Source organism: Daphnia magna, linkage group LG5 (assembly GCF_020631705.1).
Source record: "Daphnia magna isolate NIES linkage group LG5, ASM2063170v1.1, whole genome shotgun sequence".
NCBI classification, from domain to species: Eukaryota; Metazoa; Arthropoda; class Branchiopoda; order Diplostraca; family Daphniidae; genus Daphnia; species Daphnia magna.
In genome coordinates, this window is record NC_059186.1 from 148,623 (window position 1) to 160,871 (window position 12,249).

The 12,249-nt window shown below is 42.3% G+C and overlaps 3 protein-coding genes across 12 annotated transcripts; 1 reads left to right on the plus strand and 2 right to left on the minus strand.

Moving 5' to 3' along the window:
- The first annotated feature begins 445 nt into the window (after window positions 1-445).
- LOC116922651 (superoxide dismutase [Cu-Zn], chloroplastic) lies at window positions 446-1,370 on the plus strand. 2 transcript variants are annotated; one of them, XM_045173350.1, is made up of 2 exons: window positions 446-601; window positions 695-1,370. In XM_045173350.1, the coding sequence occupies exon 2, from the start codon at window positions 709-711 to the stop codon at window positions 1,243-1,245; it is 537 nt and encodes a 178-aa protein (XP_045029285.1). In that variant the 5' UTR covers window positions 446-601; window positions 695-708; the 3' UTR covers window positions 1,246-1,370. The 2 variants fall into 2 exon arrangements, with proteins under 2 accessions (XP_045029285.1, XP_032784910.2); XM_032929019.2 differs by having other exon boundaries at window positions 448-601; window positions 700-1,370.
- LOC116922645 (JNK-interacting protein 3) lies at window positions 1,356-9,569 on the minus strand. 9 transcript variants are annotated; one of them, XM_045173341.1, is made up of 27 exons: window positions 9,206-9,568; window positions 8,901-9,137; window positions 8,665-8,823; window positions 8,487-8,607; window positions 8,194-8,413; window positions 7,970-8,126; window positions 7,835-7,904; window positions 7,666-7,771; window positions 7,520-7,602; window positions 7,386-7,421; window positions 6,973-7,029; window positions 6,695-6,770; window positions 6,572-6,628; window positions 6,241-6,496; window positions 6,074-6,162; window positions 5,309-6,003; window positions 5,121-5,222; window positions 4,814-5,044; window positions 4,611-4,652; window positions 4,391-4,510; window positions 4,161-4,299; window positions 3,865-4,084; window positions 3,628-3,799; window positions 3,277-3,550; window positions 3,082-3,218; window positions 2,893-3,018; window positions 2,462-2,672 (listed from the first exon to the last, which is right to left on the minus strand). In XM_045173341.1, exons 2-27 carry the CDS (start codon window positions 9,030-9,032, stop codon window positions 2,563-2,565), a joined length of 3,987 nt encoding a protein of 1,328 aa, XP_045029276.1. In that variant the 5' UTR covers window positions 9,033-9,137; window positions 9,206-9,568; the 3' UTR covers window positions 2,462-2,562. The 9 variants fall into 9 exon arrangements, with proteins under 9 accessions (XP_045029280.1, XP_045029276.1, XP_045029277.1 ...); XM_045173345.1 differs by lacking the exon at window positions 2,462-2,672 and adding an exon at window positions 1,356-2,009 and having other exon boundaries at window positions 8,901-9,568; XM_045173342.1 differs by having other exon boundaries at window positions 4,397-4,510; window positions 8,901-9,569.
- A 150-nt stretch (window positions 9,570-9,719) lies between these two features.
- On the minus strand, window positions 9,720-10,809 carry LOC116922649. Its single transcript, XM_032929017.2, has one exon. It carries the CDS (start codon window positions 10,751-10,753, stop codon window positions 9,773-9,775), a length of 981 nt encoding a protein of 326 aa, XP_032784908.2. The 5' UTR covers window positions 10,754-10,809; the 3' UTR covers window positions 9,720-9,772.
- Window positions 10,810-12,249: the final 1,440 nt, after the last annotated feature.

Here is a 12,249-nt window from a genome sequence, read left to right on the forward strand (position 1 = left end):
CACAACTAGATACCTCATCCAGATGTGTAATCAATCTCTCTTTCCAAACACATACATGGCAAACCACATTAAGGTGCCTAAATTAAGCCACACGAAACAGGAAACGCACGCCGTGGTTTTAGCATTCGAACCAAAAGTATGCATTTGGTTCCTTTCCAGATGATGAACAAGATTTTGATCTCTGTACTTGTTTACATAAATTTCTCGTCACTATCCCTCAGGCCAAAACCGAGTTTGTTTATTTCACCTACTATTTAATGCCATCAACTTTCCAACAGATGTTTAAAAACAAAAAAATTAAACAAAGAAGACTCTTGGGTCATTTTCCAAGGTGAAACGACTCCTTTTCCTTTTAGTCTTTGGTAAACATGAAAACAGGTAATAAAAGGAAACGGCGTGCACCAATCAAAACAAAGGATACTAAAAACGTGGGGAAACCAAAAGTTCTCGATAAATTAAATTAAGCGTAAGAAATCTAAAGACAGCTGGTTTTGAGAGCGGGAAAGTGTGCGCCAAACACATAACACACGCCTATATAAAGGCAAGTCAACACCAGTTCTTTCTTCGTCAGTCTTCCTCCTGTGCCCAATTCGTCCACAAGGTAAATAAAACTGATTACATTCCCTCATTAACAAATTTCCTCTAAAACCAAAATGAAATTATTTGATTTCTATCGTCATTTTGATTTGATTAGAGTAGTACGAAACGATGCCGTCGTCTGCTGCTTTGTTTTGCTTGTTGGTGTCCATGTTGGCTGGATCCTGCTGGACACAGGACCTGAACGCTCGCGTATTTTTGGCTGGAAAATCACCAGTCAGTGGTGTCCTCGATTTGACCGAATCAGCAGCGGCCGGTGGAGTGCGGATCGTCGGCCGGATCACTGGATTGACGCCGGGCAAACATGGCTTCCACGTTCATCAATTCGGCGATGTATTCAGCAAAGGATGCGATTCCACTGGCCCCCATTACAATCCCCGCAAAGCTCTTCACGGTGCCCCTCACGACGGCCCTGATCAGCGTCACGCTGGAGACCTGGGCAACATTGTGGCCGATGACCAGGGACTAGCCGTCATCAATTTCGTCGATACCGTCGTCTCACTTAGCGGGCCAGAGTCCATCCTGGGACGGGCTTTTGTCGTTCACGCTGCCGAAGACGATCTCGGACGCGTTGAGAACGAAGGCAGCACCAAGACGGGCAATGCAGGTGCCCGTCTCGCTTGCGGCATTATCGCCATCGTTCCATAATTTCATTTAATTTGTTTTTTAAAAGTTATTTTTATCACGAAAGTTGCAAAAAATGAATCTCATTATAGAATGTATATCGGGGCAAATATAAAACGAGTCAAATAAATGGCCTTATTTTCAATCGACTCCATTGTATTCGATAGTTTTTGTTGTTGTTGTTGCATACGAGTATAATCTGCTCCTTAATTATTTGTTTAAAGATGAAAGGTTTCACAATTTATCGGAGAGAGTTGTTTAAATACCCTCACACCCACAGTCACGCACATACACACTTTGCATTAAAGACGAAACGAAAGAGAGTGTTATTAGATTTAGCTGGAGGGGGTAATCAACTACGACTGACTGATAAAGCGTTCACAACAGGATGTGCGGGTTTACAAAGATCGAAGGAATGCTAGGGTCAAAGTGGCAAAAGAAAGTCTAATAATAGCTGATGAATTCTATCAATTTGAGTGGCTCAAGCCATCGTCCATTTCCTACTGTCAAGAATTCATTACTTTTTTGGTTTCATTTTTTCTCGCAGAGTCAACACACAGAGGAACAAAGAATGAAAGGTGAGAAAGGTATAGAATTTGATTAGCCTATTAAGTTTAAAAAAAAAAAAAGTGTGTTTCTCCATTACAAGAAATTAGCATTTTCAAGGGTCAAATCAAGAAAGACAAGAGAAAGGTGAAAACTGGAAAGTCAACAGTGCACTTGCCAGACGATGATGTGGCTGGTTTCACCGTGCGACAGTCCACGGTAATCCTCATCATCGTCCTGACCTGTTTTTTTTTCCGGGGATTTTTTGTTTTTTTTTTTTTTCGACGTTGGTTAAATACGTACGTTTTTTATGTTTATGTTTTTTTTTTTTGTTTTTTTTTTTGCGTTCGCGAACCACATCATGACACCAGCAAAACAAGACACCAACCCGCGCCAGTAGTCAAACAAAAAAAAAAAAGAGAACAGAACAAAAAAGAAACAAAACAAAAATCATAAATACAACAAATCATAAATGCAGCACGTGGAGGAAAGAAATGGACTAAACACATGAAAAGCCCAACCCAACAATGAATAACAAACGAAAATGAACGAAAAATGATTTCTCCTCAGACGAAATTGGCCAACCAAATGACATTACAAAACAAAAAAAAATTTAGCAAATCATCCGGCCATTTTTTTTTTTTAAAGAAATGAATGGAATTACAACTAAAAAATATCAATTGACTTGAGAGGATGACAAAAAAGAAATTCGGCAATTTTTGAGTTAGCCAGTCGACCATTTAAAATTGAACAAAATCAATTTTTTAATTTTTTTGTTTAAATTTTGTTTCTAAATTAAATTCGGTCGGATTCACGAGAGGGTCGACTTGTAGCAGGCGGTTGGATGGGCAGGGCTACCTGCCACACAATCAAATGGCTGGCCGTTTCTTGTAAGTCGTCCGGCTCTGCACGCAAAAATTCATACGAGCCGTTGACTATCTTTTTTTCCGCTTTTTTTCAAAATTACTTCTAACCCCATTTTCATTTACTTTTACAAATGAAAATTATTTAAAAAAAAAAAGTGAAAGTGCTGCCACCCCAAAGCACAACTGGGGAAAAAAAAATGTTCCCCTCAAGGATCTGCCAGAAAAAAAGAAAAAAAAAAAAGGGAAATTTTGTTTTTACCTTGACGGAAATCGACGTAACCTTCTCCGCCGGATAAAACGAGCATCGACGTCGGACTCGGTGCGGTGGAGGCTGATTCGGCCGGTTGGGCAACATCGCAAGATGCCGCAGAAGCGCCACCTTGTCCTATTTATTAGAAAACGTTGAAAAGGACAAACAAAAAATGGAGGAACGCGTTTCATTTCGTACCTGGAACAGCAACGAAGAACTTGACTGCATCTTTGTGACCGTGGAACGAAAGCTGCGCTTGGGCCATTGAGCAGTAAGGAATGAAGCTGCCGGCCACCACTCGATCTCTCGGGTCGCTATTCATTTGTTTATCCGTTCTTAATTTTTTTGCAAATCAAATTTGAAAAAAATAAGAAACGATGATGAAGTGGATACCTGTAGACGGACGTGCTGGAAGGCGGTTGTGATGTCGATTCGTCCCTCTCATCTCCGCCAGCGTTGATTGAAGCCGGACCGTTGATGGATGCCAACTGGTTGTGATTGAGCGACGATAAAATGTCCTTGATGACAACTGGTTTGCCGCTAGAGGCCGAACTCTCCGACAGCGGAACAGAAATGATGACTCCATTACCCGTGCCCATCCACAATCGCTGCAAACTGATCATCATCGACGTGATGCGGACGAAGGAGAAGCCCAACTTGCCCGTCCCTTTGGTCGCATCAACGGAAAAGGTTCCTCTGAATTTCAGTATTTAAAAAAAAATTGATGATTTAAATGAAGTATACCGAGCATTTTAGAGACGTAGGGTTCGACATCGACGTCCTGCAGGTGCCGGAAGTCGTGGGCGTGGAAGAGCCGGATAGAAGAATCCAACCGGATCGATATCCAGACTCCGTCACCAGCCCAACACAGTTGCCGGATTTGGCTTTCTTTGCGCGGATGAGCTTCGAAGCAAGTCTGTTCCAAAACAATTGAATTGCTAATTTTTTGAAGGGACGCAAAAATTGGAGGGCAAATGGAACCTCAACGCGGAGAGATTCAGGATCGATGACGGCGATCTTGTTGCGGAAGGCGGCCCACACTGTGGAATGGACTCGCGTCAGGCATCGGACGGCCACAGTGGGCGGAGCCAATTCCAAAAGCCAATAGGCAGACAAGTCCCACTCACCATCGGTGGCTGACCGGGCAAAAATGGCTACTTGACCGTTGGCCAGGGCTGCAAGTACTCGGCCGCGGACATGTCTGAAGAATTCGGATTCGAAAATTAACTTAAGCCCGTCAATGAAATTGGTTTCAAAATGAATTAATCAAGACGTACATGATGGCCAGGACGGCATCGGGTAATTTGATGACGCGCAATGGTTTCTTCCAGTGAAGAACGGCTGAATGGATGTAGAGGCGGCCGCATTGACATCCCATCCAGACGGTGGCCAACGCCGTTGAAACTGGACCGAAACCTATAAATTGTTTTGTTTTTGTTTTGTTTTTTAAATGTTAATTAAATAAGTATTTGCATATCAGTCAATAATTTCAGAAATGTTAACAGACTTTTACTGGGTTCGGAGAGTCCATCTTTAATCACATCACTCCAAGGAGGAATATTCCAAGTGTTGCGGAACGTTCGATTTCGGGAGGCGGGAACTTCCGGCTCTGAGATGGCGGCTTCTCCTGTTAGTCGCAAACACAACAAGCAATTAATTTTAAGGTCACGTGTAAGTTAACAATCAAGTCATCCTAATAAGCCATTAAAAAAATAAATAAATTGTACCTTCGACAGAAACCATCCGTTTAGACAAAGTGGGTTGAAAGACTGTTCACGGACACGCCCACGCAAACGGATACACGAAACGGAAATGTAAACAAAACGGGAAAGAAAAAAAAAAGACACGCAAACATCGTCACGAACAAATCCAAAAACCAAGGCGGAAATCATAACAACAACAAAACAAAAAAACCCCAAAAACAATTTACCTTCATTATCATTTTCTTTGGGGTGTTCCAGCGGGTCGGATCCGGCAACGCTGCAACTGACGTAACGGATACTACCCACAATGGCATCGCCTTTCGATGACGATCCATCGCCATCGCTGCGGATGGAAGCGGATTCTTCGTCAACAACATCGTCCTCTTCGCTTCTGCCATCTGTCGACATCGGCGGCGGCGTCGGTTCTGACGGAGGCGGGAAATCATTGTCCTTTACACCTGCATTTATTTATTTATTTATTTTTTATTATTATTATCTATTTATTAAAAGAAATGAATAATTAATGACAAGTACCAGCGACAGTGGCGATGCACAGGACGTTAGCGGCCAGAATGTCAAACGTCAAAATGACGTCACCTGGCCTATTAGAATCGATGACGTTGACTCGAGATTTACCTGAATTTAAACAGAACAAATCAATGAATGGACTGATTAAGAAAACAAAAACAAAAAACAAAACAAAAAATGGCTAAAATGATTACAAGATTCACCAGTTGCTGAATTGATGATCCAGACCAAGCTGGACAACCGTCGCTCCCACATTTCAGCGTCTTCGCGCTCCCATTGGCTCTCGGCCAGTTCGGCCGCCAGCGTTTGAATGGCGTCCTTTTTGTTGGTGTAATCCGAAGATTCTCCAGTCAGCGTCGGACCGGAATCTGCCGGAAGAGGGTTGTAAAAGACGCTGGAACCGACCATGGAACCACCGTCTTTAGTCTGCCCGCCAGTCAGGTCAATGCCAGCCGCGCACCAGATCTTCATGCCCGGCTCTTGATCCTCCAGAGGTCGACAGTAGACGGGCACTGGAACGCCGACCGTCGTGGCCGACACGGACGATCCTTTCGGCGACGTGACCGGAGGTGTTCCCATCGCAGTTGGAGCCGATCCGGCAGGTACAGATTGACGGGATGGCAATGACCAGCCGTAGGCTTGAAGTCGGCCATCTTGGCGACGGACGTGGGCCTTGACTCCAGACGCATCCGGCCGCTCGCTACTCAAAACGTTGTCCTTGCGTCGCGGCCTGGATGTGTCGTTGGTTAAACGGACGGGCGATCCAGGTCCGACTCTTCCGCTTTGGGCGTGGAATTGGAGCGACGGAACAGTTTGAGATTGCCTTAACAACGTAGATGGATGCTGGCCGTGTTCTCTTTCATTGCCCGCATTGAAAAGGTTGCTGAAACTGGATTTTTTGTTGAAATGTGCAAAATAAGATTTAAAAAAAATATGAAATAATAATCCGATCTATTTACAATTTCCAGACGGATTGCTTCTGACGCTTGTCCGTCTCTTCTTGCTGTCCGGCGGCTTTCTGAGCGCGTAGCATCTCAGTCCAGCGAACCTTGAAATGAACATTCAAATTTTTAAAAAATAGTTTTCCTTCCGAGATTTAGATTAAGTGGTGGGGTGGGGTCGTTACGGCTTCCTGGAGTTCCATCCAGCGTTCCTTGTATTGATTTCGTTCCATAAGTACGCGGGCCATTTCGACGCGAGTAAAACGCTTCCGCTGCGACAGTGGCACGTCTTCCTCTTCTTCCGATTTGGCAGCTTTGCGAGCGTTTTCGATTTCCTCGCGGAGTGCCTTCACTTCGGCTTCCAGCTCGTCCGTCCGAAGTCGCAATCGAGTCCGCATCGATTGCAAAGATCGGATTTCATCGCGAAGGATTTCTTGCTCACTTTGAAAATCGATTTTTTGTTTAGTTTTTAAGAATTTAAAAATCAAAGAAATTTCGTGCAAAAACTCAAATTACCTCGAGAGTTCGTCCACTTTGGCTATCAAATCATCTTTGACAATATTTAACGCATTCCTAGATTGCAAAAGAGAACGGCCGATAATTTAAAGGACCAATCCATTCATTTCAATTCAACTTTACTTGGTCGCCAAAAGTTCGTTGTTCTCTGTGATGAGGTTCTCAACTTCTTTGCCCATACCGTAAAAATTGTCCGTGACTGGAAAAGAGTCAAATGTTCCGGATCAGTACAACAAAAAAAAATATTGAACAACTTTTCAACCACCGGATTAGTTGGGACATTTAAAGAAAAATCAAACGAAGCAAAAACGGGTTGATCTGATTGTGGGAAACAACGTTGCAGGAGATTGCGTGCAAAACGAATAATTAGGAGGGGGAGAAATAAGCGACTTTCTTTTTACCTTTCTTCCTCCTCGCATCCACATCCTCAACGTGATCTTCCAATTCCGGTTCGGAATCTTTTTTTTTTTGTGCATTGTTTTTTTTAATTGAATTTTTGAGAATGTGTGCGTCGTGATCCACCCCCGACAGAGAGTGAGAAGAGATACGTAGGACAAGATGAGCAAATAATCGAAAGATAGAAAAGAGATAGAAAAGAATAATGGCGTGTTTGTGCAACCAATCACAATATAAAATGAAAAATTCAACTTGGAAAATTTTGAAAAAAATCAAACCGAAAATTATAAAAAAAAAAAAACTGGTCATGTTGGAACAAGTTTTCATTTGACACTACGTGACCGTGAGAAAACCCAGCGACCGAGGAACAAGAGGGACGGCAAAACACAAAAGTACATCAAAAAGGCAGAATGAATACCTGAAGAAGCAAATTCGCCTGGATGAACCCAGTTACCTGCCAAACAGGAAATGCATCCGTCACGAAAGAAAATGATAATGAATGTCAATGGGTTTCCTCGTGTTTTCACAATTTTTTTTTTTAAGTTTTAATACCCGTAATTTCACTAGAATCTTCCAGGATTGACGACTCTTGGAAACTCAGTTCCTGGTACAACGTATTACTCGATCGCTCCTCCCTGCAATTATTACGTTTGATTAAGAGAACATCATTTACAAGTGAAAACATGTCATCAATATACTTCCGCTTCAAACTTTTGCCCTCGTGATGAGGACTAGAAATAGCTTCGTCAAATTTCTTGAGCACACTGGAATTCTTCTTTTCGGAGGTCGATGACCAAACATCTCCTTCGAGAGAAAAAAACGCGATAATTAATTGATTTAAAATAAAAATGTATCATTTAAAAGTACTCTGATCTGCCGTCCCGTTTTGTTCGAATCCAGAGGCATCGCCTGACATTTCCAATTCCGATTGCATGTCCTAGGGCGCACAGAGAATACTTTCAGTATTGTTGTAGGATGAGGGAGATATGAGTGAAAACAAACCAATTCGGATTGCAGAGCGTTCGGCTGAGAAAGGGAAGACGGTGTAGTGATGCTGCCGGCCAAATCGGCGACTGGATTCGAAAAGAATTTCGGATTGCTAGGAGTGAGGACGGCATTTTCCAGCGATGTGAAACCAAACGACAATGGCCCTGTAGACCTTTTTTTTTTGTGACGACCTTTATTCAATTGTAGATCTTAAGGAAGAAAATAGCTTTAAATCGTACCTGATGATTTGATGAGGAGGTGTTAGATTAACGTTCAAGTTCCAGGATTGCATTCCTGTGTGTCTGGATGACAGACCTGCTCCTTCTAGACGGTCTGTCCCCAATAAACCTCGAGTTCTTTCCACGTGATCCATGTGTACTTTCAATAGCTCTGTATATCTATCGTGAACTTTAGTGAATTCTCTCCTCATTTCGTTTTCTTTCTCTTCCAGCCGGAAAACTATAGAAAAAAAAAACATTTGCACAGGCAACACAGGCATTTCCTCCTTCAAAACAGTTTACTCTTGAATTACCATGATCAGTGGCATTTTTCGATTTGAGTTCAAGCATTCTGACGATAGATTCAAGACTCTCAACTTTGGCCTGCAGTACCTTGTTTTCTTCCTCTGTCACATCTTCCAGCTCTAAAAGTTTCTGTAAAGGAAAAGATGATTAAATCACCATCTTTAACAAGAAAAAAGAGTAACTCACAGAGTCTGTAGTTCTGCGCAGCTGCTTTTCTCTCTCGTACTGGGTCACCAATTGCTCGTTATCTTCTCTGAGAAGCTCCAATTCCACTTCGTGTTCCTGGTTAGCAGTGTAGGCCAGGTCCAGACACTCCAACATGTTGACAATGTTGGGCATAAGATCCTGTTCATCAGATATATTTAACAAGCACACGATGAAGACCCCGTGAAACAGAGATCCCAACGAAAGGAAATACACACCTTGACTACATCCTCATCATATTTTTGAATCATTCTCTGAAACTCCTGGTAAATGTTACGCGCCAACGTCTGGACTCTTTCTGACATGACGCTCTGCGAGTCTTCCGACCCATAAAGAGTTTCGCCCTCCATGTTTTCACGAGCCGTGATGATGCAATGGAGTTTTGTTTAGAAAAAAAAAAAAACAGATTGGGAAAAAGACAGACACTCTCAACTCATCTCGCCGCAGTTCTACGCCTATAAAACACACACATCAGCAAAACAGTGAAGTGAAAGCAACGTGCGGAGAAACTTTTTAAGCGTACGTTGACATTCTGACTCGCCTATTTCGTTCTTCTTTTACCAACACAGACACATAGAAAGTCTTTTCTCCCTTTTTTTCCTACTTTTTCACGGACTTGTGCGTCTTCTGCTTAGTCAGCTGAGTCCGAAGGGCGTGTATATGTACACTAAGCGCCGGCTTGAGCTTGTAAGCTGCGCGGATTTCTGAATATCTATGCGGATTATGGATGACGACGTGCTACAGAATTGGAAACAGAATGAACAACCAGTAAAGAATAAACAAAAGTATGTTTGAAAAGAAACACTGCCCACACGCTATCGCATGGTTGGTTGGACGTGTGTTCTTTCCTGTTTGTCCAGCTAAGATAATCCTAATGTGTCAAGGGACGTTACCCAACGTCTACTGAACAAGCTCTGCGTAATGTAATCGCTTTTGTAAGACTATCCTACACAGGACACATGTGATAGGTTAGTTTTTATCTGCTTAATAAAAAGACTGCGCAAGAAAGAGATGGACAAAGAAAAACAATATTCAAATTATTGTACAAGAATGGTCATTGTATTGAAATCATGCAAGACAAAATTGATGATTACAGTTTGGCTGTTTGGTTTTGAACAAAGGGAAATGAATATCGCACTCCATCTGTTGAAAAACACTCGTCATAAATGCGTCTGTTGAAATCGTCACAGATTTTGCAAGACCTTCCGGCAACGTCCGTCTTTATTGTAAAAGACCGGAAGGCGCGTTCGATGTGAAGAAAAATGTTGTCGAGTTCCTCTGGTCTCCAATGAGGATCGTTGAGGATAATATCAGGAAGCCAGCCCCTCATTCGAAAAAATTCCGGCTCACCGAAATAAGATTTGTCCACAGCAGCGTATCGATGCGGCTCCTGTATCAAATTATTCGACATGATGCACTGAATGTAATTATAGCGATCCTGGCAAAAAGTGCATGTCGTTTCAAGTAGCGGGTAAGTAGCGCTGTCTTTACACCTGTGGATGAAGCCAGCTAATGCCCACGGTTCGATCGACTCTTCCAACAGCGTCGTGACGACAATCAGTCGTGATTTCGAAAATGGTGGGTACATGTTGAGCCATTCCGACACTGTCTTCGTATCGCGCCCCGAGTTGTAGAAAACGCCAATAGGTGGCGCTGGTCGACGTGTTGGGCATGTCCTGGCACGACACGTCCCGTTCGGACACGGCAGGGCTTCCATGCAAGGTTCCCGCCTCGGTGCCTGAGTTGTGAAACACGCAGGTGTCACAGATGAGGGAACGCAAGCAAGTTCCTTGCAAGTGATGTTTGGGCAATTAGCTACCAACAGTGGACAAGCAGTTGTATTCGGTACAGCAGTTAGTTGTTTGGAAGCAGTTTGAACCATCCCTTTGATGGCGGTGGTGATGGTTCCATTAGGCCCGGATCCATCTCCTCGCCAGCCGTAAATCGCATACACCGTTCCACCAGAAATGGAAATGAGAGCTATGTAAACCAACACGACGAATAGCACCCAAGTTAATGTACTAATTTCCGCATCAGCGTCCATTCTTGGATTCGTATCTGCAGAAGGCATTTTTGCAGTTTGATTTGCTTATGCGTTTTTGTGATTCTATTCGCTTTCGATCTGCAGTTCAAATGATCTAGCAGGAAACGCTTTAATATGCCGGCTGGAACACGGAAGGACTCGACTAGCGAGCCCCACCGTTGGATACGATTCTAATTTTTAAATTCATATTCTTTGAATCACTGAAAGAATTCATGTTAATAGTATTTATCTGAATTTAACCAATCATGTTCGATTGTGATTCCGCTAGTTATTGATTGGTTAAGTACTAAATTGTTGTCGCTGAACTTTGAGCACAACAATTTTCGCTTGCATCATGGCATTTACCACGCCCAGTGATTCTTCCCATACATAAGTCGACCGTACTGGGTACGTAGGCCTAAACGTTAAACAATAGAAATTGGCTTATAATTTCTCATGGCTTCCCTTGTTGTGACAGGTCTTTGTCAGAGACTCTTGAAAAGATCCCGTTTGCGATGTGACGTTGTGATAAATCCCAATGTATTCATTTAGATATTTGATTTCTTAATCCTGACATTAATTTCCCTTAATTCCTCAAATTTACCAAGACATTAGTCGACGTTCCTTAAGATTTCCAGTAAAACAGAGGATCGGTAGTGTATCGTCCGCCAAAGTCGTAACATTATGGTGACGCAGACTTCTTTCAAACGAAAGAAAATTCAACTCGTCATTTCCTCGTTGACCTAGAAGGATCGTAATATAACCAATGATGTTGATGAGCTATGTACATTATGAAAACTTAAACTACATTGATGTTTTGATTGACCTTTAGATGTCTTTAACTCTAGCAATTTGCTAGCAAATTCTTCCAAATTTGTATTTTAAAACTGCATCATTCAATAGAGATTAGTGTTCTTTAATTTTTGCAGTTAAACGAGGTCTGTGGTCGTGGAAAATGAACAAAAATTCTCACGATACACGTGTAATATTTTTCCAAAGCCATTTGCAAAGACCGATTTGGCGGGTTCCATTGTCTTTCAAGTATTCACTCGATTGGTCAGTGGCATTTGCAGAATGGCGCCTGTTTTTGTTTGTTCATGTTTTTGTTAGTTTAGAGTTCACCTCGATATTCAACCCCAAACTGCTGTCGTATTTAGGAGCGTCGGATGAAACCATACAACAATATCCATTAGAAACTTAGATAAAAGCTAGTATAATCTCCACGTGATCGCATAACTATTAACTATATGAAAATGCACGAAATCCTCTGCCAGTGCAACATCAACTGTTTTTTTTTCAATTCATTTAGGTTCAAATTTCGAATTTTTAAAATGACGACCCTGAAATGTCTTTGACTGCGGCTGTAATTTCAAATTTGCCAATGTCATTACCATTAGGGTATTAGCAACGTAAATCTATGGTGCCTACCATACCCTGGTGTTCTTTCTTTTCTTTCTCTACTTTCTTTCAATTTTCCCACTTTTAATTTCGCACTTTTTTCACGGGTTGCAAACAAAGAGAAATATGTATAGCATAAAGGGGTA

What these genes read in the sequence shown, in the direction of transcription:
- LOC116922651 (XM_045173350.1), top strand. Translation starts at nt 709, where the DNA reads ATGCCGTCGTCTGCTGCTTTGTTTTGCTTGTTGGTGTCCATGTTGGCT.
- LOC116922649 (XM_032929017.2), bottom strand. Translation starts at nt 10,753, where the DNA reads ATGCCTTCTGCAGATACGAATCCAAGAATGGACGCTGATGCGGAAATT.
- LOC116922645 (XM_045173341.1), bottom strand. Translation starts at nt 9,032, where the DNA reads ATGGAGGGCGAAACTCTTTATGGGTCGGAAGACTCGCAGAGCGTCATG. An exon ending in GGATGCGAGGAGGAAGAAAG is followed by an intron (nt 6,771 to 6,972) that starts GTAAAAAGAAAG and finishes ACTCTTTTCCAG; the next exon opens with TCACGGACAATTTTTACGGT. An exon ending in CTACGTCTCTAAAATGCTCG is followed by an intron (nt 3,551 to 3,627) that starts GTATACTTCATT and finishes ATGCGACCAAAG; the next exon opens with GGACGGGCAAGTTGGGCTTC.